Source organism: Gallus gallus, chromosome 6 (genome assembly GCF_016699485.2).
Source record: "Gallus gallus isolate bGalGal1 chromosome 6, bGalGal1.mat.broiler.GRCg7b, whole genome shotgun sequence".
Taxonomy (NCBI): Eukaryota; Metazoa; Chordata; class Aves; order Galliformes; family Phasianidae; genus Gallus; species Gallus gallus.
The window spans coordinates 678,981-704,563 of record NC_052537.1 but is presented as its reverse complement, the minus strand read 5'-3'; the positions used below and the strand labels follow the sequence as shown (position 1 = coordinate 704,563).

Here is a 25,583-nt window from a genome sequence, read left to right as displayed (position 1 = left end):
TGCGCTCCCTAAACGAGCTGTCAACCAGTTGTTACCTGAAAAAGTTTCCTGACTATTTCTGAATTGATTCCTGTAGGACTCGGATGGTTCTGGGACTAAGACCTGGGAGGCGGTGAAGAAACCAAAGGCAAGTGCTGCGCAGCTAAGTAAGAAACCCAAGAAGGAAAGCAAAAAGAAACGATAAGGGCTTGACCGACAAGCCTCAAAAGACAAAGGAATCACCTGTAATGCTTCCTCAGAGATTGTACCAAAGGCATCCGAGTATGTCGTCTGGTTTTCTGGCATTGCCATGCTTTACCTTTCGCAGACAATGGAGAGGAACTGAGGAAACTGGAAGGGAAGGGCTTCTGATGTGTTACAAGCAGAGAGTCATAAGCAGGACTTTATGTGATGTGATTCATGGGTCAGTCCCCATCCAGTGTAGTATGAGACTGAAATAAGGCTAGACGGGACTGGAGAGTGGGAGGTGGTGACGTAGCCACAGAGTAAGGCATCTTAAGCTTCTTGATGCCAGCTCACATCTTGGTTTTTTAGACCACAAATGAGTCAGTGGGAGGAGAACCTGCTGTGTGAGGTGCCTCAGGGCTCAGAGCGGCTTTGAAGGAAAGGCTTCTGTGGCAGGGCTGCAAGTCTGCCATCTTTTTGCATACGTAGACTGCCATCCTCCATTGACAAAGGCATTGTGAGCCCAGGTATGGCAGTAGTGCTGTTAGGTTTCTGGTAGAGAACAGACGCAGAACAGCACATTTGCTGAAACCATCAGTTTGCTGCTCTCCCTTGCTGTTGGTGGAAATGACGAGTGGACAGCACAAGGAAAGCAGAACAAAGCATGTGAGACAAAAGCACTCTGAAGTTGCTTGGACATCTCAGGACAAAGAAACATGACAAAAATTTCCCATGCAAACAACACAAACTGGTATCGTTGTTGAGTTTCCATGGGTGAGGATGGTAGTTGTTTTATCTAACTCTGTCCTTCTGCAGGTTCCCTAAAGGTGGGCTCTGTTGCATTCTTCTAACAGAGGCACAACTACTGAAAGAGTAATGCACGCATTACCCAAAATACAGGAGTGCTTCCACAGCCAAAAACTGGTTGCCATGAGCCCTGTGTGGTTGTTACCTCGGAGCAGCAGGCTGCTTCTTTCTCTGACTGAACGAGACTGAATGAGTCATTGCTAACTGGAAATCCTGGATGCTGGGGTTTCATTTTGGGGGGGTGTGAATTGAGGAAAGCAGATTAGGCTAAAAGTTATGTGCCTTCATGAGGTGTTGAATCGGCAGCTGCAGATCTGACCTTGCTAAGCCAGGTTCTCACTGCTGATAACAGATGCTTTTCTACGGACTTGGACAGTTAGTGCAGACAGCGGGTGTCCTGTCTTTGCACGTAACATCGTTAGCTCCCCTATCTCTGGAATGCAAGGTAGCAGGCTCAAAGAGTAAAACCACAAATTAACAAAGAAGCGGCGGATTGGTGAACAGAGTTGTGGCTGATGAGACGACCAATCAGAGCCACCCATCGTAACCCAAGCCCAAGAAAATAGCACCATGACCTTCATCAGAAAGACCACCGAGAGACACGCGTGTGTAAAAGAGCTGAGACTTGGGGCGGGGGGGGGGGGGGGGTTGTCAGTCCTTCTGGGGACTCATTGTAATAACCCAACCTTTTCTTGGACATCTAATGCACATGTAAGCAGCTTGGTCTTTAAGTATGTGCCTTTCTTGCCCTCCGGCATGCAGGCTAGGTGGGCATATCCCCCCCTGCATCTGGCGTGTGCGCAGCGCTGATTAGACATACCTGCTTTATAACTACTCAGAGGTGGGATTGTGCTGTATTTGCAGTTGGTTCCGAACGGCTCGATACCTGTTTTGGAATGTTGATTAGCTGAACTTACGGTATGCCTTTAGTAATTACCGTATTCCACATTTTATTTTCTGTTGAAATATATACTAAATACAACCAAAATATTTTTGTTTAAAATAAAAGCAAGAATAACTTTTTAAAAATGGTGCTGCCTCTTTCAATAGGTAGTGAAAACGTCCCTAGCTTTGGGCTGGTAATTGCAGGGTGATGAACTCGTCGGCTTCATGTCTCTCCCTTGAAATTCAGCTGCTTTTCGCACGTTTCCCTGTTGGTCTTCCCAACTCGTGGCCTTTCAGCCAGACTGTAACTGCTAGTGACAGGCTGTGATCATCCCCTTGCTCTACAAGGACTGATAGGAAAAAAAAAAAAAAGGAGAGGAAGCAGAGCGGGAGGAAGAAAGGTGTCCCTGCACTCAGCCCCTTGATCTTGTCTGTCTTCCCTGATGGCTTTTCAGCCTCCCAGTGTACTGATGGTTGCTGTTTGCCCTTGTCTAAAGAGCCCAACTTTGGGCAGGGAGCCTCTGCAAACTGCTGGGAAGCAGCAGGAAATTCTGCCAGCGGTTCCTCGGGAAGCTCCTTTGGAAGCCCTGGCCGTGCTCCTTGTGCTTTCTCCCATCGAATACCCTTCTCTTCCAGGCAGTGTTAGCAGGACCTGTGGATGAGCTCCTGTCTCTGGGGTAAGAACACTTTCTTGCCATGCACCTGGCTCTGTAGCATGGCCTCAGCTGGCTGTGTGCTCTTTGCATTCCTTTGCCTCGTGCCTAGGGCTCCAACCTTTCCCATCTGTACCCATGATGGTGGAAGGGAGTCCTTGGCAAACCGAAGGAACAAAAGGGGCTGGGGGATAAGGAAGGGTACAAGCCCCATAACCCTTCACCTCACGGCATTTGAGCTCCGACCTGCAGGGTGGACGCTGAACGAGACCTGCTTTCCCTTTGCCTTCAGGATCTCACTGGTTTTGCTCAAGCAGAAAAGGCAGGAGCTGAACGTGACTATTACTCAGATGTCTGCCGGGAAGGAGAGCATTCTACAAGCAGTGGGTGATGTCCTCAGCAACAACGGGATCCAGGAGGAGAAGAGAGGGGTAATGGTGCTGCTCCCTCCTGCTTCCTCTTGGCTCCTTCCAGAGACAGCTCTGTGCTCTGGCTACCCGCCCCACACCTGGCTCTCAGGGCTCAACCTCTCTTGTGTCTTGGAGCTGCTCTGCTCCCCTCACTGTGAGCTGCAGCCGGTGCTAGCTGCATGGTACAGCTGGGATCAGGGTGCTCTGTACAGCGCTGTGAATTCCCCCTGGGCTGGGCCCCAGCCAGGCACCTGCTGGGTTTGGCTTGGACGTTGTCCCTTCCAAGAGACTTGCAGGTCAGGCTTAGCTGGAAGGGCCATTCTCCAGGCCTGCTGCAGCTGGACCACTAGAGGGCCTGGCATGATCCTACTGCCTGTCCAGGCTGTTCTGGAGTGGGCAGAAGGATGGCAACAAGGGGAACAGGCAGGACCCAAAGACGGTCGTTGCTGTGTCTCTGGAGTCCAGTGGCTCATCAGGGCATATTTTCGGGAAGATCTTGCCAGATTTCTGGACGGACATGGAGTCTTTCCTTCGCTCTCTGCTAGGACTCCCTGGTCACACTGATCTCCTCTTGTGTTTGTGCTCACTGCTCTCTCTCCATTCCCAATTTGTTGCTAGGAAATTCTGCAGCTGACAAGAGATGCAATCAAGGTGATTGAAAACTACATCTGGATGCTCGATTGGGCTCTGAAAACCACAGGTAGACAGACAGCTTCACTACCCTCAGCTTTGTGTCTGGTACTCCCCAGAGCCTGCCAAGCTCTGCTTTCTGTCGGAGAAATATCTGAAGGAGTTTTAGAATGGCTTAAGTCCTTTGGCCCAGCTGCATTGCTCAGCCCACACTCTTCCCCACATTATTGCCACCTGCCATTACTGGGAGCTGTACCCTCCCATCAGGAGGGGACTGAGCTGGGCCCAGCTGCTGCCACCTGCCCGCATCTCTTGGTGGCAGTTTGCTGAGGAACTTGGTCCTTGGCAGCCCTGCTGGCAGCCCTCATTTCTGAGGGACTCATTCCAGAGTGGCAGGGTAGTGGGAGCTGTGTGGGTCTGCCGGTCTGCAGAAGCTGTGGGAGACATTTCCCAGCCCCAGCCCTGGCCTGCTTAGCCAGAGCAGCCTGAAGAAGGGCCAGGGCTGAACTGGTCTTTGCAGCTCCAGCACAGTGTTGGGAGGGTGATGAGCTGACAGATGCTGGGGAGGGCTGCCCTGCTGGCTCTGGGCAAGCAGAGAAAGGTGCTTGACTCCAAATGTTTTGTCAAAACCGTTTGATATTCCCCTCCTGTCCCTTGACTAGTGTTCATTTACGAGGAGAATGGCAGCCCATAGAGAAAGCAAACTCTGTGCTCCTTGCCACAGGAACAGCCAGCTCTGTTGGCTCTTTGCCTCGCTGCTGATGGATGTGTCTTTCTCATTGCTGCCTGACATTTCTCCTGGCAGCTGCTGGGCTTTCCAAGGATCTCAGGGCCATGTGGTCATCCGGCTGCCAGAGAAAATCCAGCCCAGAGCTTTCACCATCTGGCACATCTCCAGGGCAGTCTCTCCGTGTGGGGAAGTCAGCAGCGCCCCCGAAGAGTTTGCTGTCTCAGTAAGTCTCTGCCTGCTTCTTCTTCTGGAGGGACCCCGGGCCCGAGGAAGAGCTTTGCCAGAGATGTCCTTCTGGTGGTGAGATCTCCCAGAGACCTGTGGTGGGCTGCTGCAGAGCACTGCATCCTGCCAAAGGGCATGGAGATGCTCGGGGTGGTTACACCTTGCGTTTCTTCTGGATCGTGGACAGGAGCCTCAGCATGCTCACCCAGCATGCTCAGGGTGTCAGGAACTAAGAGCCAAATGCCACACGGAGCAGCAGCCCTGGTGTCCATCAGAGCTGCCTCTCACTGCCCAGTGAGTGCTCCCTCTCTGCTGCCTTTGAGTCGTGGCTGCTGCTTCCCTGGAGCTACAGCCGTGGGCAGCAGCGGCCCGCTTTGGAGAGTGCTGCTCTCCTTAGAGTTCTACAATGTCCTCTTGTGTCCAGCTGCCCTGGACAAGCCTCTCAGGTTCCCTGAGAAGGGCAAGGGAGCATTTCTGTGTGCTCAGGGAGGGACAGATGAGAAGGAACAAGCCTTGCCCTCCGGCTGCCATGCTCAGGACCTGCAGCCAGCACCCAGGTGGGGCTCTGCCTCCCTCCTCGCCTGCCCCCTCCTGTGATGTCACCGCTGATGCACTTGGTGACCTCATGGTGCTGCTGGCCAGCACGTCTCCTGAAGGCCAGCCGGGCGCTGCAGAGGCAGTGACCCCGCACCACCACTCCAGCTACCTTCCCTCGGCCCCCCCTTCCCCTGCCCCCCTGCCCTGTCCAGTTCCTGCTGGGATGAGCAGTCTGGGGATGCGCTTCCTGTCCCAGACAGCCTCCTCCAGCTGCCGGCCAGTCAGGCTTCTGTGACAGGAGAGTCCCCACCATCAGCACCACAATTTCTGTTGCCTTTCCTGCTTCTCCTTATCTTCTCCTTTGGCTCCTTGTCCCTCGGGACCACACATTCTACACTGAAATAAATCCCTTTAATCTCTTAAGCCTCTCCCCTTCCTTGTAGAATGTGTTACATTTGGAGCTTACGGTGTTTGTGCTTGAAGTCTGTGACAAAGTGGGTGCTGAGACTGCACTCCATGGTGTGAAGGAGACCTCACAGAGAAAAGGGGATGTTAAGTCCCTTATCCAGAGAGCGTCAGCGATGCCATCTCCTTTGCAACCTCTTCATGTGTGGTGAGAAGCATCTGGGTCTCCCTCATCTGTGGGGTCTCCAGCATCCTCAAGGTCTCTCCAGTGGGTGTTTTCCCATGAGAAACGAGGCCTGAAAGAAACTTCCTGCAGGCAAGAAACACGTAGGGCCTTCCTTTCTTGTGGATTAGGCAATGTGTAATGCGGTTCAAGCTCGGGATGAAGCTCTTCCTGCACTGCAGGCATTTCTAAGGTCTCTACCTTGAGTACCTCTGGTACTTGACCAGGTTGGAGATGTGCTTGAAGCTCTTCCCACACTCGGGACATTTTCAGCACTTCTTCCACGAGTGCCGTCTCCTGCAAGTGAGGAGCTCTGCACTCTGCATAAAGCCCTTCTCACACTCAAGGCATTTGTAAGGCTTCTTGCCATGTGGACTCGTTAGCACACACATGTGCACGGCTTCTCCCCAGTGCAGACGTTCTGGCACCTCACGAAGGTCAAGCAGTTCCTGAAGCTCTTCCTACAGGCTGCACATTCACAGCATTTTGAACGTGGATCCACTGGTGTGCAGTGAGCTCCCAGTTCTGGACATCCCTCTTCCTGCAGTCAAGGCACTCAAAGAGGCTCTACCCTGTGTTGCTTCAGTGGGGTCTGCCGAGGGTGGAGCTGCAGCTGAAGCTCTTCCCACACTCCTTGTAGACAGACTTTCTTCCTCCCTGGTGACTTCTCAATACAGCTGAGGCTTCCTTTGGGTCCTCACCTGCTGCCCCACGGCATATGGGTTTCTCTGAGGGTGAGAAGAGGTGACTTCCCCGGGCATCTCCCTGCACGCAGGCGTGGCCGAATTGTGCCACCCGGCAGAATGACCCACTTGCTGACATCCCATGGGTGTCCAGTATCTTTGCCATAACCTACTCTGGACCCTCCTTTGCATGCGCACTCAACACCGTGTCTCCAGTGTCTCCAGAAAGCAGTGTGGGTTATTCCCATGCAAGGAAGGGGGACCCTGATTTACTTTGGCCCCCGAGCTCTTCCTCTGCCTAAGGGATTTGTAAGGTTCATCACTGTGCAAAGTCACAGGCTTTGACCAGGCTGGGGCTCTGGCTGAAGGTCTTCCCACCCTTGGAGCACTGCAGCCTCTGTTGCCTGGGTGGACGTGCGGGTAGGTCATCAGGCAGGAACTGCTTGTGAAGGTTCTCACAAACCTGGGGCACTGTGATGGTCTGTCTCCTCTGTGGATGTGCTTGTGGAAGCTGAGTTTAGAACTGTTTATAAAGCCCTTCCCACACTCGGAGCACTTGTAGGGTCTCTCTCCTGTGTGGATGCGGAGGTGGTTAACGAGGTTGGAATTTTCCCCGCACTCATCACATGAATTCTGACTTTTCTTCTGGCATGCTTCCTTGCTCCTTGGGTCTTCGTGCTGCTTTTGACCTGTACTGCAATCCAGGGGGCCCCTCGCCCTCTCTCCCGGATGGTTACCCAGTGGCTTCTTGAGGTGCTCTCCTTGCACCAGGCCCCCTTGCACATCTCTTCTGGTTGTTCCCACAGAGACTCTACCCCATTGCCTTTGGGCCACACCACTTTTCTGCAGATTTTCCTTTATAGCTGTGGTCCCATCTCCTGCTGGACGACGGAGGAAATCTAGAAATAGCATAGAGTGCTCAAAATATTGCACAGAGATGGCTTTTTCAGACCCTAGCCTCCTCCTTCCCTCCACTGCCTCACCTGGGCGGAGGTCTCCTGTCACAGCCTCTGGGCTCTGCACGTCTGGGATCCACAGGTCTTCCCCTCTTTCAAGCAAGATCACTAAACCAAGATCACTATTGGTTTAGGGGCTGGAACAGTCAAATGACAGAAACAATGGAGAAGAGAGCAATTCCACGATTCTGGAAGAGCTGCTTGTCTAACAACCCTACTGTGTGGCCCTCCCCATAGTGAAACCACAATTAGGGTTTGAATGACACTGGCCCAACACATAGTGTCTTCCTTTGGAGCCCAGAGTGCCCCTCTACATCTCTAAAAAATAGGGAGGGAGATTCCCTTTAGGATATTTTGTTTAATCTTTTCCAAGTTGCTCAGTGCCCAAGGCTTCAAAAAGTTTCATGGGAATTGAAGAGAAAGGCAAAAAACGCTGAAGGAGTAACCTGTGTGATGTCTGGGTGCTGGAGCTGGTGGCACCATGCAGTGCAGCAGCACAAGGGCTGTTTGCAGGGAGCTGATCCAACCCCTCCAGGCTGACGCCTGTGTGCCAGCAGTGACTCGGGGGCTTTTTGCTGAGTGCTGAGCACACTAATCCTTTCTGAAACTCACGCTTCTCTGTGTTTCTTTTGTTGTTGCTGTTGCACTGGTCAATAAGTAACTGCACTGCATTTATTCTACACCCTACTTGCAGAGTCTCATTCTCTCACAGCCAAAGGTGCCCTAATAAGAAGGAGCAGGAGTAAAGCATTTTTAATGACAATAACAGCTCCTGTACTGTACTTTGTGGTTCAGTTTCCCCCTCCCCTGGCAGGCAGGTTTCAGGCACACTTCCAACGTTTGGTAGATTATATCTACCTTTCCCATCCAGTTGTGCCTCCAGCATCAGCTAACTGCTTTTCTACCTCTTCCCGCTTATGCCAGTAATCATAAGCCAAAACCTCAGGGAATACAGGCTTTGTTTGGACATCTTGTTTTTGTAACTATTTGGTGACTTTGCTCATCATCTTGCCATCTCCTCTAATTTGGCATTGCAGGAAATGGCAAATGTATTTCACTCGGTTCTGTTTAACAGCAGATTAAGAGCTCTTAATAACACAAGACAGGTCAGAGGACCAATTTGGAGGTTAATAACGTGATTTAATGAAATGTGTGACAATTAAGCAGGGACCTGATTACGGATTTGCAGATGACAAGATTCGTGCTATCGTAATAACAGGACATCCCAAATCAATGTACAGATACTCATACACAAACATACACTCAAACACAAAAGAAGTGTGGAAAAGTAAAATATCTCAGCATCCACAGTTGTGAAACAAATGTGTATCATTAAAACAGATAAATAAGTAGGGAGGTGGATGGAAGAAATGCAAGTTGACTTCTGCTTACAATTTGCGTCTACCTGAGTGTGGAGCAAATACAACAGGCCACCACCATTCCTCATCAGATCATAATCAAGTCTGACTCCAGGGGGGCGCCTTTGCCCTGGCCTCCACTGGTAGATGGCCTCGAGGATTTGGCAGTACCTAAGAGGCATCCCAACCCAGAGGAGATGCTGGTCATAACCTCCACCACCTCTCTGGGCAACCTGTCCCGGTGTTCCCCCACCATGACCATAAAGAAGGGCTTTCACATGTTTGCGTGGAACTTCCTGTGTTCAAGTTCTGGGCCATTGCTCATTGTCCTACCACTGCACATCACCAAGATGTGCGCCTCATCCATTTTCCTCCCACTTCCCTTCAGATATTTATAAATATTAACACTTGCTTAGAATCTCTAGTTATAGGGTCTGAGATGATTGAGATCTGATGGGTCCTATTCCATACCAGCCCCCTTGGATGGCAAAATCTTCTGGTTCTTTCCACCAGTTGTGCAAAGCCCAGAACTTGCTGGACTCACAAATTCCAAGCTACCCCACTTGGGCCGTGATTCGTGTACACATGTCCCAGGCTGCCAGGAGATCATTGTCTCCAGGTTTGTTCCTGGGCTATGGGGCACAAAGCAGGAGTCAGATACAACAAGGGCATCCCCTAATGTTCCAATTCATTGCTCCTTGCTACCCAGAGGCAAGCAGGGGCAAGGGAAGAGGAGGAGTACCTCCATGTACTGGTTCTCCGCCTTTTGTCTGAGGAGAAGAAGTGCACTGAGAGGCCTGAGAGAAGGGGGAGAGTGTGGGGAGCGGGAGTTGCACCGCCACACTTGACAGAGGCACTCCAGGCTTTAGGTAACGACTGTCCAAGAAATCAGAACACCAAGCCTTCCTTCCAAATGAGCCCAGCATGGAGTTTTACCAAGCAGAGAGGAAGGAAGAAGCATGAAACGTAAGCCTTGCAGATGGGCATCCTTCTGTGACAGAAGTTCTTAGTCCTCTTAATAGTGAAGGGAGTGATGTGTGGAATCAAACTCATAACTCACGTAAGGTCATAAACCAGGTGTGCTCATTATGGCACCAGATGCAAGGGGGATATCTCCTCCCACCTCTCACACCGAGAAAAGCAATGGTTACGTATTTAAAGACATTGCATACATATATTCATTACATTCCATGAAGATGGGCTGGAATTCTGAGAAATTATTAACATATTGTCCCACCCTCTTGAGCACGTGTCCTAAAAACATGGTGGGGGTCTCTGGTAGTCATTGAATGAGGGCTAGTAGTCTACCTCGCTGTGAACTTCCAGCCTTTTCAGGGGGAGTAGCCCCAACCAGCTTGTACTGGCATTGTGTTTTGCTGGGGCATCTGTTTTACTGTTCCATCTTCAACAACAGGAGTCTATTCTTCTTTCTTAGTGTTGTTTGGCAGCAAGTTTCCATGGACTCTACATTCTTTTCCTGAGCTTACATGTCCACAAGCATCTTGTCCTTCAGCATGAATCCACTCCAACTATGTGAAAGGGCTGTTTTCACAATATGGAAAGGCTGCTCTCATGATTCAGGAGGCAGCTGGAGCTGGGGAACGGATGCAGGGCACGTTAACTCCGACCAGCAAGGAAATTAGGAGAACGGAATGCAGACACTGCCGACTTCTACCAGTTCAAATCTGCTTCAAGACTCATTGCAAAGTCTCAGCTAGAAAAAGTATCAAGTCAATGTATCCAAGAAAAAGAACAGTGTTGGGTTTTTTGTTTGTTTTATTGGGGGTTTTTTTGGTTCATTTTTTTTTGTTTTTAATATATAATAAGACTATGCAGTTACACTGTCAGTCACCACAGAGCTCCTGAAGGAGCTCATCCACATCCTGCTCACACTCCACTTGAACATCTAGTGGAGCAGGGGGTAGTCTTGCAGATGAATCAGTGCAGGAATTTTTACAGGATGTTGCTGCGTTATGGAATCTCTGCATCCACTTAATCATCAGTGTCCAGCAGGAGATCACAAAGCTCTAGAGGCATCGTTGTATCCAGTTCATCATCGGAAACTTCCACAACCACATTGGAAGGGACCAGTCCTCTTGTGCCATCTGTCAGCTCTCCCAGAAACCAGCCATCCTCATCCACATCTCCAAAGACAATAAACAATACTGTCCAGCAGTCAGAGGAAGCTCACTTTCTGGGTTCTCACTACGACCCTCAAAAGGACTGTAGCTATGGTGAGCTAAGAATCTTGGAATTATTGCTGATACTTGTCCTGGAGAATGCAGGGTGAAGGACAAAGGCTCTGCTGCTGATTCTCCGCTCTCAGCTTCAGGGCTGTCCTCTGACAGAAAGCAGCACTCAGGACTGTTCCCGTGGACTTCTTTTTTGGCTTTGAGTTCACGCTCCAGGTCTTCCAGATGACTTTGAAGACCTTTGGTATCTTGGATGGTAGAATGGAATGGACTGGAACTATTGTTGAGATTCTGGTTTGGTTGGGCAGGAGTCTCTCTTGTTGCCTCTCCCAGCTCCGTTCTGCCCTCATCTCCAGCTGGAACACTCTCTCAGTTGGTATCAGGAAGAGCTCGTTCTGCTGCTCTTTCTTCTCTCTTGCACACTCTGTGAGAATGAGTTTCAGAAAGCACTACTCACGGACAGGAAATAAGGGGAAACTTGAAAGACTTTGCAACGTAAGTCCTGGCAGTGTACTGCCAGCAACTGATTTGGCCGTCCAGGGTCCTGGCACCACAAATGCCTCCTTGCCAAATGCAGCAATAAAGTGTTTTGGGGAAAAGCCAACTCACAGGTATTTTTTGCACATCCATAACGCAGCACCACAGGCCAACAACAGTGCAGACAGCAGCACAGCTGAGAACAGTACCATCGCTGCGATGCGGCGCTTTCGCACAGATTTGTGAACAGCAGCCTTTGTGCTTTTCCCAGCATTCATCCCTGGAAGAAATGAGACAGTGTCCCACGTTACCTTCACCTGCACTACAGACAATCTCTCGGTGTGCTTTATGGACCCAGGAGATTTTCATCAGTGGGTACCTCTGTCTCTGGTGTCTAAGCACCAGACGACAAAAAGGATTGCTTCCACTTCTCGTTGGGTAGGGTGAGGCTGCACCAGCACTGCCCACGTATTCCTCTGGGCTGAGGGCTGGGGCTCTGCCCTGGGGTCTGGGCTTTGTCTGCGGGGAGCACTGCAGAGCAGAAGCCCTCACACTTTCCCCCAGCGCACGCGTCCTGAGCTCTCCCACAGGACACCCCTCAGGCTGAAGGTCAGCCTCGAGCCAGCACAGGGCACAGCCGGAGCCAGCCCAGGGGAAAAATACTCCTGCACGCTCCTACCACACAGGACCCCGCTCATCCAAAAGGGCAAAGCTCACAACTCTCTGGGAACTGGGAGCAGTGGGAGGTGAGCAGCGTCACAGAGGTCTGCATGCATCTTCTCCGGCACGCTGCTGGAACAACTCACCAAACCCCACTGAGGTCAGCCATTTTCAGAGAGCCACCCCTGGCTTCTTTTACATGTGCTCTGTGCTCATACGCTCAGGTTTGGCTGCTGACCTGGGGTGCAAGAGCAGGCAGGAAGAGCCTGCAGGCACACACTGACTCTGGTTAGTGACTCTGGATGACCACAGGACAGAAATTACCTGGCATGCCAGTCGTTGGCGCTATCTGCGTTCCTCTGTCCCAGACTGGCAGCGTGGGATGGCTGCCTTCCTGCAGCGCGTCCTGTGCAGTTTGTTGGTCAGTCCCTTTAGAAAGAAAGAGGACAGTAGGATTGGATGTGATGTGTTCTCATCAGGAACTGAGCTACTCCTATCCTGCGCTCAGGCAAAGTCTGCTGGTCCCAGTCCCCCAAAGCCACTGCGACCCCCTCCGCTGCCCAAGGGCATTTGGGCCCTCCCAGGAATTGGAAGGTGCCGAAATCTCTCACGCCTCCGGAGGAATCAGCTCCTATGGAGGGCCCTCACGCACTGTGCTGTGAGCATCACCAATCATCGTGTTCCACCCATCACAGCCAGGCATCTGCAGGCTGAAATTCAAGCTCCAGCAGAAACATCTCCAGAATCAGCATCTCCACCTCGTTTCCAGGATTAGCAAAGACAGCCAGCCCTGCTTGGGATGCTCCTCCTGCCTTGAACTTGCTCAGCAGCAGAGAGGGCTTTGTATGAACAGAAGCACAGCACTCGCCACTTGCTGCCACTGGGCTGCCAATGTCTGCACAAAGCAGCTCTGACAAATTAGTCATGCTGGGGGAGCAGCTGTCTCTGGGTCTTGGCTGGATGCAGAAGTGGCAGCAGACCATCTCTGGTGCTTGACAGTGCCTGCAAGGTGTTACATGGAACACCACCACAGCACGGCTCTGAGAGATCCCTTCCTGCTGTGCAGGCTACAGCTTATCCACACATGCATATCAGACCTCAGCTTCCCAAGTCTCAGTGAACACACTGAAGTATACTCACCACGCGCTGCATTCTCCATTTCCTTCAGCAGGTCATTTAGGAGATGGGATGAGCCCTGGGAGTATTCTACTCTTTTGGATTCATCCTTTCCTTCTTCTGGACCTAGACAGAATGTATGAAGTTAAATATCATGTGCAGGAAGTTTTGAAGGCCAGTGGTGAGTCAGCGGAGTCAGTAAAGACAAACTACTCCTGCTGGGATTCCAGCAGGGCTCCAGTGCAGGAGGAAACCAAGGATCAGGCCAGGCCTTCCCTGGGGGCACTTCTGCAACCAAAGACCCATGAAAAGTTTCAGTCATACTCTACAGCATCACTGAATAGTGGAGCATACGGGAGATCGTGCCATGAAATGGCACTGAAATGGGCAATGAAAGCTCTCTAAGGAATTACAAAGTCATGACATACCCATGTGATCTGCTGGAGATTCAGTCCCAGAACCTAGAGGGGAACCTGGATCACCTCCTCCAGGCACATCTGCAAAGAAATGCAGGACAGAGCAACTCCCATTAAACATCCTTCCAGTCAGAATGACACAAGATGCAATTTAAGCTGGGGGATTCCTTCACGACACTGTTCTCTCCCTTCCACACAGGAGCACCTTGGAAACAGTTCCTGGGTGCCTGCCGGGGCACCACCATCATACAGAACTAACCCCGTGTGGAACTGCCCAGAGCTGGAGCTCACCCCAGCTCTAAACTCAACTGCATTAAACCTAGGCTTTGGTGAGCCACTGCCTGGAGGCACAGCTGTAATCAAGGACAGAGGAGAAACATTCCTATTGCATGTGCCCATCTCTCTCTTCCTTAGTGACCTGCGGTGATGGAAGGGGCTCACTCAGGTAATGCTGTGGGGGGGAAAGTTCCAAAGTTGCAGAGAGGCCAGGTGACCTGCTGGCTGGTATTCCACAGCTTTCCAAATACTTTCTCCAGGCCATGGGAAACAATTCTCAGAGAGCTCACGGAAGAACACTCGGCCCCTAGAAATTTTCTTACTGGGAGACCTCGGAGATACAGAGACAAAGCCAACGCAACGCTGACAGCACGGAGCACCCAAGAAACAATGACCATCCATGCTTCTCGGGGAGAAGAACCTGCTGGCTGGTGAAAAGCGGAACCCTTGCTGAACTATCCCAGGCAAATATATGAACAAAGGAAGACTGGTGACTTACCTCCAGCATCCCCCTCAGGCTCATAGACAGGATTCCATTCTGCTGATTCACCAGCAGGGCCTGTAGACACAAGCGTGATCAGATACAGGTGAGGAGAGCTTCCACTACATGTGTAACAAAATACTTATGACTTATCTGTGCAAGCCCTTCAAGGCGTAAGCACATTAGGAAGACCTTGACAGGATCTTCAGTAAAAATTTCACCCATGTAAATTATGAGAGCATGAACGTTTCTGCCTTAAAGGAGACAGACACTCACAACTTACCTCTGGGTTGTCCCACGGGCACATGCACAGAATCCGGATCCAAAGGATCACCTGGAAAGGGAGCTCTGAGCTCATCATCTAGAATCAAGAACAGATGAGAGAAGTTCCCACTGCACGGAGTGATCTCTTTCTCTCTCAGTAACTGCATGTGGGTCGTGGAACGGGATGGGAGAAGGACTCAGGTCATGATTTGAAAGTTGCAGGGTGTCCAGGATGACCTGTAGGCTGGCACCTGGCAGCGTACACAATACTCTCTCCGGGCCATGTGCCACATCCCTCACAGACCGCATGGAAGAAGATACAGCCTCTCGGGGCTTTCTTACTGGGAGGCCTCTGACGTACAGGAAGGTCACACTGAAGCACCGGAGGAAAGCATGTCTGTCTCTTCCTCTGGGCTGTGGGCTGTGGCTCTGTTGGAAACTGGGATTCATCTATGCGGAATACCATGAGCCTGGAGCAGAAATGCTCGCTCTTTTTCCAGCACGCATCTTCTGAGCTCTCCCCAGGACATCTCCCAGGATGTGCTCCAGCCAGCAAGCAGCAGAGCCATGGCCCGGCATGGCTGGAGCCAGCCCTGAGGAGCAGCTCTGCCACGGGCTCTTACCCGGCTCCTGTGGTGCTGCCCATCACCCTCTGCCCAACACCACCCCCATGGAAGGCAGGCCCCAGGGAAGTGTGGCACAGGGCCGTGGGGACACAGCCTGACTTCTTGCCCTCAGTGCTGCTCAGTTTGGGTCCCATCTCTGCCCACCCACCTGCTCCCGGTGCTCGCCATGGAGCAGCACAGGTCTCCTGGAAATACATGGCCATCAGTAGGAGGAAGAGGACAAGGCGGGCAGGGGCCATGGCCCCCCACACTTGCACCATGCTTCCACCACCACCGCTGCAGCCACAGTGAGTGTTTCACAGAGCGAAGCCTGCAGCACAGGACAGCGTCGCAGCTTGTGAGCTCACAGCACAGCATAGCACAGCCATAGGATGGGGCATTGTGACCTCACAACTCTGTGATTCTGGGTGGCAGCTCCCCACGGCCTGAAGCTCTTGTGTTACACTGCACCAGGGCTGCGTGAGGCCGGTGCTTACGTCATAGAAATGCAGAATCATAGAATGGCTTGGGTTGGAAGGGACGGTAAAGAACTTATAACCCCAAGCCCACTACCGTGGGCAGGAATGCCACCCACTGGGTCATACTGTCCAGAGCCCCATCCACCCTGGCCTTGAAGACCTCCAGGGACAGAGCATCCACAGCTTCTCTTGGCAAACTTCTACAGTGCTTCAGCAACTCTAAGAGATAATTATTTCCATCTACGTGCATCCGTAACACCTCAGGCCATTGAGGAAGAGATGCAATATGGAAATGGGGTCTGGGTCAAGGATGCTATTGCACGTTATCCACGCATGTGAAACGTGCTGCAATTAAGCAAGCCAAGCGGATAAAACCTCTCTAGTATGGAGAAATACAAACACGGGAAGCTGACCTTCCCACAAACCTGCCAAGTCAAATGTCATGTGCTTACACTTTTGTTGATACATCTGCAGCTTCATCTCTTTTCATTCAGTTTTCGAGTACCTTGCCTTACGGACATCTCCTTTCCTGCACCAAGTGTCTCTCCCATATGTAGTGTGCTTCCAAGCCTGAATTTAGTAACACAAATTGAAGACTTGCTCAAAGTCCCAATGAACTCACCCACTGCTGGCAACTGGATGCTTGTGGTGAGAGGACCATCACCTATAGGCTTCCACCCTGGTCTCCAGAAACTGTTGCAGGAGTTGCACTCCTTCCACCTTGCTCTGAAGGAATCATGCTGCTGCCCCCTCCAACATTCTCCCGTTCAAGCCTTGACTTCTCCTTTTGGTACATCAGTCTGACTGTCCTTCAGCCTCATTTGTTTGCAGTTCTTGTGATTTGCAGCTCAAGGTGAGTGTCCCCTAGGAGGAACCTTGTTACTTTCAATTCCATAGTTGGTATGAGTTGCCATAACCCCATTCTTACATAGTTCCAACTCAAGCTGTTGAGTGTAACCAATCTAATTTAACCAATCTAATTTTCTCTCCCTCTTTCATTCGTCCATTCATCCAGTTCTAGGTGGTGCTTCTTGGGTGGCATCTTCCCAGAACGGGCAGTGCTTCTCCAGCTGCTGCTATGCAGACATTATCCCAATCATTCTTCATGTCTCTTTTGACTTCTCCAGTTGAATCCTGTTCTTCACTGTTAACAGTGAGCTTTTGCAATGAGGGGAAAGCTACATTCCTATACAGCCTAAAGTCACATTCACTTTAGTTACTAGAGCTAAGTCTCTTTCTGTCCCAGGTGCAGAATCCGGCAGTTGCTCTTGTTAAATTTCCTAAGTTTGGTGACTGCCCTCTGATTTGACAAGATATCTCTGTAAGGCCTCTACTCTTGAGGCTGCGTGAGCCTCACAGGTTGTGATCATTACTGCTGCACGTGCCGTTCCCAGCAGCCTGAGGGAAGCCCTGATGATGGGTCATCTGCAGAAGGAAAATCCTGGAGATAGTTGCCAGCTCACGTCAACTCCCAGAAGAGCGAGCACCCTCTCAGTGAATAACTTTCTTCTAATATCCAACCTGAATTCCCCCTGACACAGCTTTATGCAGTTTCCTCAGGTTCTATTGCTGGTCGCTAGATGAAAGTGATCCCTGCTTTCCTCCCTGTTTACTTTTGTGAGGAAGCTGTAGACCACAATGACATTAGCTCTGTGGTCATAGCATCTATCCTATGCTCTGTGCTGAACAAATCAAATGACCTTATATGTATTAGGCAGTGCTATGCCTGATGCCCAACAGGATACAATTGGCCTTTCTGATTACCAGGGCTTACTGTTGACTCACATTCAACTTATCACCAACCAGATCCCTCAGATCCCTTTCCACAGAGCTCTTCTCCGTCCACGTGTCCCCCAGTCTGTGCATATATCCGTGGTTCTCCTGCCTTAGGTGCAGTCACTTGCTCTTGCCGTATTTCATACAGTTGTGATTGCTCAGCCCTCTACTTCTCGGACTCTTGACTTCAGCCTGTTGCACAGACAGTGTCCCATATCTCGCTTTATGCTATCATGTAAGAGGACATACCTGAGGAGGGCACAAGGAGATGACTGCGTGGGAGCACAAAGGTGGGCTGCAGCAGCCTTGAGCAAAAAGTTCCATTCCACGCCCCATGTTGGTTGTGAGCAGTTGTTGTTGTTGTGAGCTGTGTTACAGCTTGTTTGCTCCCATGGAACCCCTCCGTCTCTTCGCATCCTTTCGACTAAGAATTCTGCATCACTGCTAAGGCAGCCAGGCTTTAGTAAGAAGGACTTGCATAAAGATGATTATTTTTGCCCCCAGTAAATGGCATGAGCCTAAAACCCAGGAAGGGCTGTGGCTATCCTTAAATATGAATGATGCAGCATTCATACGCAGCATGAATACGCAGCAGCCCCGGATAAGCGAGCACCTTTCAAGGGGTGTTGTGAAGGTGACTGAGGCCTTAGCGGGCTGAAACTGTGCTCCTTCAAATGAGCCCCTGGCAGTCACAGCAGCAGTCGCCTGCTCTTGATCCTCGCTGCTCCTGTTGCATCACTTCCCACCATTCCACCTGGACTGGGGGAAAACAGCTCTGCTGGGGACATCACCAGTAGAGCTGAAGGCACAGGCTGTGACAGAAAGACACACCGTCTTCCCACCCTCGTGCACTGCCTGCCTTTGGTAGGCCGCTCCCATTCCTTGCTGAGAAGACATCCCCTGGTGTGGATGCAGCTCAGTCCAAATTACACTCTTTCTCCCAGTACAGCCTAGCTACGTTAAGGACACTGTTTCAAGACTAGTTGATGCAGTTTAAGCTCCAGGCCTGAAGTGTGTTGGCAGCCCCACAGGGAGACATCCGGTGGGAAAGCTGCTTAGGCCAGTGTGGAATTATGTGTGGGATTTCCTCAGGCCTCCTTCCCCAGAGCTGCATGCCAGAGACTGCTACGCCATTGCTTCCAGCGGCCTTAAACACATTGGCAGAAGTAAATCTCATCTGATGGATTTCACGGATGTTTACCTCAATCAGAGCCCGTACCATTATGAAGAAGAGATGAGTGGCCTACATTTCTTCTTCTTAATTAACATCTGTTTCCATGCAACTTTATCTTACTTAGCTGCTCTGTAGCCTGGCTGTACTCCAGCTTCAGGGAAAGGAAACAGAGCTGTGACTGCTCAGCTCAGGCGGACTTCTAAATGACACATTGATTTGTTCAGGGAAGGAGCACAGAAAGTGATGGGTGATGTCGGAGCAGGGGAAAATGAGCTACCTGGTGCTGGGCAGCAACACGAGTGGGGAGGTGGAGGTGGTAGCTGGTGAGGAAAAGTGCTAGCTGCAGGAACAAAGGTGGGAGGGCACTCAAGACCCTGACATCTGAAACACAGCTTATAAATCCCTTTTCAGTGAGAGCTTCATTTGCAGCTTTGTCTTGATGTCATGATACCTTCTCTAGTCAATAGTGTATATCCGTAGTGCAAAATCATACGTTTCAAGAAACATAATTCTTTTTTGACCTGGTGGTAAATTACATTACTTGCCATAAGCCGTATCAATTTAGGATCTGCACAGTATTGCATCAAACATGCATGACCCTTAAGATTTCAATCAGTTCAATTATTTCAATCTGTTTCTACTCCACATAGGCACAAGAGCAAATGAGCATAGAAGGAAAGATTGTAAGTCTTAACAGCTGAAACATAGCTGTAACCTCTGGAGTCTTTCTTTCTGCCACCTTGTTTGCCCTCCTGCAGAACTCTGAACTGAGCCAGCTCACCAAGCAGATGAAAGTGGGGCTGAGAGTTGACCTTTTCTTGAGGGAGGTGAATAAAGGGATCGGTTACGCCTCGTTGCGTAGAAGTATGCTGCAATGGTTATGCCTCGATGCCATTTCTAGAAGTATCCAGAAGAGGTCAGCGTTCGCTGGCTTCTAGGTTACCCCCTGAGACTTTTCCATAGGTATGTTTTGCTTAGAAAAAGCCGAGCTGTCTGGAAGGATTGATCGGGAAGGGTGCGGCAGTATTCATGAGCTTCTTCCTGGGGATTTGAATGCATTTTGTTTGCAGTAGAGGGAACGGAGACAATATGCACAGAAACAACTCCCACTGAGCACACCATCAGGGCTGAAATATTTTTCAACCAACAACTCAGGATTTTAGGAGCCGAATGTTGGTTTTTAGGCTTGACAGTATTATTCCGGCTGAGATTTGTTTTTGCTCTGTAGTGCAAATCTATGGCCACACTGGAGTTGCTCCAGCAGAACAAGTGCTAGACCACATCTCTGCTGACAATCAGTCATTCCTTTTGTAACGTAAGCCTTTCACACATACTTCCTCTCTTATTGCTATGAGTGTCATCAGCGTCTGCAGCTGAGGATCGTCTTCTGCTGTGCTTTTTGCCTCCCAGTATGGTCATTGAGTGTTTGTGTGCCCATGAGAAGAACATCAGGGCCCCACAGTCACATGTAGGTCTGACTGTGGAGCATTATACCTCAGCATCTCTCAGGTTGAATATTACGAAAAAATTATTCTCCTAGATGAGTTTGGAGGTCTTTTTGAACGTGGTGATTCTATGTGATTTCCTTCTACAGCCCCCCTGCAGGTAGTGGGAGAGAGCGATGAGGTCCCCCCTGAGCCTCCGCTTCTCCAGACTGAACAATCCCAGCTCCCTCAGCCACTCCCCATAACACCTGCGCTCCAGACCCTGTACCAGCTTTCCTGCTTGTAGTGAGGGGCCCCAACACTGAACACAGTACTCGAGGTGCAGCCTCACCAGCGCTGAGTACAGAGAGATGATCACTTCCCTGCTCCTGCTGGCAACAGTTTTCTGACACAAGCCAGCAGGTCATCAGCCTTCCTGGCCACCTGGGCACACTGCCTGGCTCTTGCTCATCTGAGCATCGACCAACACCCCCAAGTTCCCTCATAAGAAGGTTTGTGTTGGAAGGGATGACAGAAACAGAGGATGGCTTGTGTTATAAGGGACCTTTAAGATCGTAGAACCACAGAATGGCTTGTGTTGGAAGAGTGGAAGATTAAAGAACCAAAGGATAGCTTGTACTGCAAGGATCCATGAAGACCACAGAACCGGTAGGAGGGTTTGTATTGCTAGGATCCTTGAAGATCATAGAACCCTAGGACGGCTTGAGCTTGAAGAGTCCTAAACGATCCTAAAGCCGCAGGAGGGTTTGTGTTGGAAGTTGTTCTTGAAGATGAAGATGATAGAACCCTAGGATGTCTTGAGTTTGAAGGGTCCTAGAGCCACAGGATGGCTTGTGTTGGAAGGGTCTTTGAAGATCACAAAAACATGGAGTGGCTTGCGTTGGATGTGTCCTTGAAGACCACAGAACCATGGAATGGCTCGAGTTAGAAGGGTCCTTGAAGATCACGGTACAATGGACTGGCTTGTGTTGGGAGTGTCCTTTAAGATCACGGACTCACAGGGTGGCATGTGTTTGTACAGGCCTTGAAGACCGCAGAAAAAGTGCTGAGGGTTACTATGTACTTCTCAGGTGTGGAGAGTTACCCTTTTGGGTTACGGCTAAGGATTACCCTTTTGAGTTAGGGTTAAGGGATAAAGGTTCCCCATTTGAGGTTAGGGTTAAAGGTTACATTTTGGGTTAGGGATACGGGTTAAGGCTTACCCTTTTGGGTTAGGTTAAGAGTTTCCTGATTGTGTAAGCGTGAAGGCTTTCCCTTTTTGCTTATGATTAAGCATTAAGGTTTATTACTCTGTAGGGTTAGGGGTTATCATTTGGGGTTAGGTTTAAGGGTTAAGGGTTTGCTATTTGTGTTAGGGTTAAGAAATACCAATATGTTTTAGCATTAAGGGTTACCCATTTGGGTTAGCATTAATGGTCAAGCGTTGCCATTGGGGTTATTGTTAAGGTTAACCATTTGGGGTTATGTTTAGGAATTACCATTTACTGCCAGGGTTACGTTTGAGGGTTACTGTCCCAGGTTAGGACAGAAAGGTTTCCCATTTGGGTTAGTGTTAAGGGTTACAATTTTGGTTTGGGTTGAGGATTATCTGTGTGAGTAAGCATTGAACATTCCTCTTTGGGGCTAGCATTAATGGTTACCATTTGTGTTTGGTTACCATTACGGGTTATGGTTAAGGGTTAGCAATTTGGGTTAGTGTTAATGTTTACATTTAGGAGTTAGGGTTAACGATTAAGAGTTGCTGTTTGGTGTTAGAGTTAAGGGTTCCATTTTCTGGGTTAGTGTTCAGGTTAAGTATTACCATGTTGTGTGTTAGTGTTAAGGGTTATTCTTTCAAGGGTTAGCTTCAATCAAAACTGTTAAGTGTTACTCATTTGTGTTATGGTTAAGGAATACCTATTCTGGTGAGGGTTAATGATTAAGGGTTACTATACCGGAACAGTTAAGTCAAAGCCTGAACCAGTGATTGAGCACCTAGTGAAGGGGCATAGGCGGCCCTGGGAGCACAGGTGGAAGCACTTCACATGTGCAAACTGCTGTAGCATGGCTCCGTCCCTCTCAAGCCTCTTTAAGCAGGTCTTCTGCTTGGAGATCCTCTTTTGTGGTATTTTGTGGAACTCTGACCCTTAGCAATTCTTCATTTATGGGTTGTGACATTTCCCTTTCCTGGAGAGTTTAAGACTGGTTTGAAGCAGCTGTATCGAGCCAGGCTGTGGCTTTTGGGCAGGGTGAACTGACTGATGTTTGTAAATATCTGAAGGGAGGTGACAGGGTAAATGGATGAGGCCTGGCTCTTCTTGGTGTTGTGCAGTGCTAAGACAAAGAGCAATGTTGTAAAACTCCAACATAGTTGTGTTCCATACAAACATGCTGATGAACTTCCTTACTGTGAGGGTGACAGAGATCTGGAACAGGTTGCCTGGAGAGGTTGTGGAGTCTTCTATGGAGATACTCTTGACTCATCTGGATGTCTACCTGTGAGGCTTACTGTAGGGTGCCTCCTTTAGCGTGAGGTTTCGACTCAGTGATTTCTTGAGGTCCTTTCCAAACCCCAACAGTTCTGTGATTCTGTGTGACAGAAACGCCTGGTAAGACAGAGGATGAAGATGGGGAGGAGGAGGGAGAGATATAAATCATCTGAGCTCTGATGTTGGCTGAGCTGCACGATACGCAAAAGGATTATGGCCATCGGCCAAATGTGCACATTGCCACTGGGGCTGTTGCCTGTGCTGGGGTGGTGAGGTGAGTAGCCTGGACTTAGTGGGCAGTGAAGCCAAGCAGCTGAGATGTCTTTCTAGGGAAAGTGATATTCCCAGAGGAACTGGGAAAGGGACGCAGTCTTTTTCCCAGTGGTGGGGACCCTTGTCAGCTGCGAGGGAAAGATCCTTTCAAGGGAGACTTGGTATCTAACCCAGGCAAATGAGCACCATGGAGAGAGGTATCCAGTATGTGAGTGAACATAGCTGTTCTAGTGATGATGTATGTTATTAAATTTACACAGTAATACACTATCCCAAGATCCAGATGAAATCATATGTATGAGATCTATGTGGAGAGTTTTACAGAATGTATATAATTATAATATTATGTATATACAGAATCACCATCATATGCCAGCACCCTGGCAGGAGTGAACTGAAAGAGAACCCAAGGCCAAAGGTGAATGAAGTAGCCAACCTGTTTTGGCAATAGGAAGATAGGCTTTCTTCATACCTCTGGGCCTATGTCTCAGCTGTGGAGAAGTTGCCCCAGGAGTTCTAGCAATTCCAAGACTATATGCCCTGCTTCCCGTCTGTACAACCAGTGTCTCATCCATTAGAACTAAGCATTCGCTGCTTGGGAGAGAGGATATAGCAGTTACACACAACATGACATCCTGTGGTTTTACCTGTGTGACTGTGGAGAGGATATGAGAAAGTGGGATGGAAAACCCACCTCAGTCCTACATGCACGGGCAGGTGAGTTGCAGGAGAAAACAATAGGAAAAGGGGATTCTTCCAGAAAAAAAATGACAGCTCCAGTTTCTAATGGGCCAGCTCTCCGGACAGACTGGATGGTCGGATCTGATTTCTGGGGTTAAGTGTACTGGTTCACGTTCATGAGAAGTGAGCGATGAATACAATAGGCAGAACTAGAGGGGCCCTGCCTCCAGCCCGGTGGAGGGAAAGGGATCGTCAGTTATTGGACTGTGTGGATTTGCAGGCCTGGCAGATCGGAACCAAAAAGAGCAGCTCCAAATTGGGAAGATATGGATTTGATGGGTAGACTGTTGGATGGACTGGCTGCAAGATCGCATGCACAGAGTGGTGGTCAAGGGCTCCATGTCCGGGTGGAGACCAGTGGTGTCCCTCAGGTGGTCAGTACTGGAACCAGTGCTCTTTAACATCTTCATCAATGACATCAACACTGGGATTGAGTGCCCCCCTCAGATTTGCAGGTGACCCCAAGCTGCATGGTGCAGCCCGCACGTCCAAAGGATGGGATGCGAACAGAGAGACATGCTGAGCAGTGGGCCCAGAGGAAGCTCATGAGGTTGAATGAATCCGGGTGCAGGCCTGCACCTGGGTCATGGCAGCCCCCTGCTTTCAGTACAAGCTGGGGGATGTAAGGATGGAGCACAGCCCTGCCAAAAAGGACCTGAGGGTACTGATGGATGGCAACTGGGCATGAGCCAGCAGAGTGCCCTCAGCCCAGAAAGCCTGCCATACCCTGGGCAGCATCCGAAGCAGCGCGGCCAGCAGGGTGAGGGAGGGGATCTGCCCCTCTGCACTGTGAGCACTGCATCCAGATGTGGAGTCCTCAGTACAGGAGAGACATAGACCTGTTGGGGCGTGACCAGAAGAGGGCCACAAAAATGGTCCCAGGGATGGAATACCACCTTCCAAGGACGGCTGAGAGCTGAGGCTGTGCAGCCTGGAGAAGAGAAGGCTCCAGGAAGACCTGAGAGTGGCCTTCAGTATCTCAAGGGGGCTGTAACAAAGGAGGGAACGGACTCTTTAGATTCTTCATAAGGAAGAAGTTTTCTATGATAAGCACCATTCTGTGATTCTGTAGTAAGGGTGGTGAGGCCCTGGAACAGGGACACTGAGAGATCCTGGAGCCCTGAGGACTGGGCATCAGGGCCTGGGGATGGATGGGATGGAGGCACCATTCCTGGCCTGTTCCAGGGGCATCTAGGCATTGCCACCTCCCAGACCTTCCCTTGTGCTTTGTGGGGCTGTGCAGAGGAGGAGGAGGTCACAGGGCACCCTGGGATGGCTCAGGGTCACCGTGCGGATTGGACAGGGGCTGTAGCTGCTGTCCCCAGGGGACCCAGATCCTGCCCTGGGCTGATACCAGTCCTTCTTCCTGAAATCCTGGGGCACAAACCCTGCCTCTTTGGTAGACAGCATGGTTTGCTCATTGTAGTGTAAAGATTTGCTTTGGATTTAATCAAGCACAGAATTCAGAGAGGAGCGTGACTGCATCTGACTTCCCTGAGAGATGGTACTGCAGCTGAAGAGATGCAGAGGCAGCCAGTAACGTGCAGACCAAGCAGTACTGCCTGACGTTGGTCAGGATGAACTTCTCCTGCTGCAGTGTGATGATGACAGGTCTGGAGATGATCTGCAAGTCCAGCTCATAGATGAGAGCCAGGCATGGGCACTGCAGGAGCAGAGAGGTGTCAGGGAACAGCCAAGGCATCAAAGAGCATCACAAAGCATTGAAAAGCGTCACAAAGCTGCAGCCAGGAAGCTGGGATTTTAATGAGCAGCAACCAGGATGCTATTTGCTACCATACAAAACAGTAGCAGATCTCTCCCTGCAGACACCCCAAAGCCATACAACGTGGGAACAAAGCCAGAGCTCTGCAGCACACAGCCAAAAGCCATACCATTGCAAGCTGAAGTGCCTTGCAGTTTTTTATATTGAACCCAGTCCCTGTGAATGAAGACCCAGAACGGAGTCAAGGTGTTGATTGAACATGAGTATGCCTTTACTCATTAAAAGACAGAAGGGCAAGAGAGATCCAGAGTAAAAGAGGGACTCCTCTGGGAATTGAGAGACTAGTTCAG

At 50.2% G+C, this 25,583-nt stretch overlaps 4 protein-coding genes across 15 annotated transcripts in view; 3 read left to right on the top strand and 1 right to left on the bottom strand.

The window, feature by feature from the left end:
* The window catches only part of LOC121106444 (protein MANBAL-like), a 176,242-nt gene extending 174,241 nt beyond the window's left edge, over positions 1 to 2,001 (top strand). For all 10 annotated transcript variants that reach the window (XM_046943227.1, XM_046943228.1, XM_046943230.1 and 7 more), the window contains one exon: positions 77 to 2,001. In XM_046943227.1, coding sequence (XP_046799183.1) covers positions 77 to 184 — 108 coding nt within the window. In that variant the 3' untranslated portion in view covers positions 185 to 2,001. The remainder of the gene's footprint in view (positions 1 to 76) is intronic.
* Positions 1 to 25,583, top strand: part of LOC121111076 (protein MANBAL-like) — a 614,289-nt gene that overhangs the window by 4,935 nt on the left and 583,771 nt on the right. The gene's annotated exons all lie outside the window — the stretch shown is intronic.
* On the top strand, positions 1,208 to 10,240 carry LOC121111083. Of its 2 annotated transcripts, none has more exons than XM_040702596.2 (2): positions 1,208 to 3,620; positions 10,103 to 10,240. In XM_040702596.2, exon 1 carries the CDS (start codon positions 2,516 to 2,518, stop codon positions 3,482 to 3,484), a length of 969 nt encoding a protein of 322 aa, XP_040558530.1. In that variant the 5' UTR covers positions 1,208 to 2,515; the 3' UTR covers positions 3,485 to 3,620; positions 10,103 to 10,240. The 2 variants fall into 2 exon arrangements, with proteins under 2 accessions (XP_040558530.1, XP_040558529.1); XM_040702595.2 differs by lacking the exon at positions 10,103 to 10,240 and adding an exon at positions 4,356 to 7,279.
* The window catches only part of LOC107056520, a 60,043-nt gene continuing 42,888 nt past the window's right edge, over positions 8,429 to 25,583 (bottom strand). Inside the window, exons 2-8 of the mRNA XM_040702951.2 lie at positions 14,569 to 14,646; positions 14,304 to 14,363; positions 13,541 to 13,609; positions 13,137 to 13,238; positions 12,321 to 12,425; positions 11,469 to 11,616; positions 8,429 to 11,283 (exon numbers count right to left, since the gene is read on the bottom strand). Coding sequence (XP_040558885.1) covers positions 11,229 to 11,283; positions 11,469 to 11,616; positions 12,321 to 12,425; positions 13,137 to 13,238; positions 13,541 to 13,609; positions 14,304 to 14,363; positions 14,569 to 14,646 — 617 coding nt within the window. The 3' untranslated portion in view covers positions 8,429 to 11,228. The remainder of the gene's footprint in view (positions 11,284 to 11,468; positions 11,617 to 12,320; positions 12,426 to 13,136; positions 13,239 to 13,540; positions 13,610 to 14,303; positions 14,364 to 14,568; positions 14,647 to 25,583) is intronic.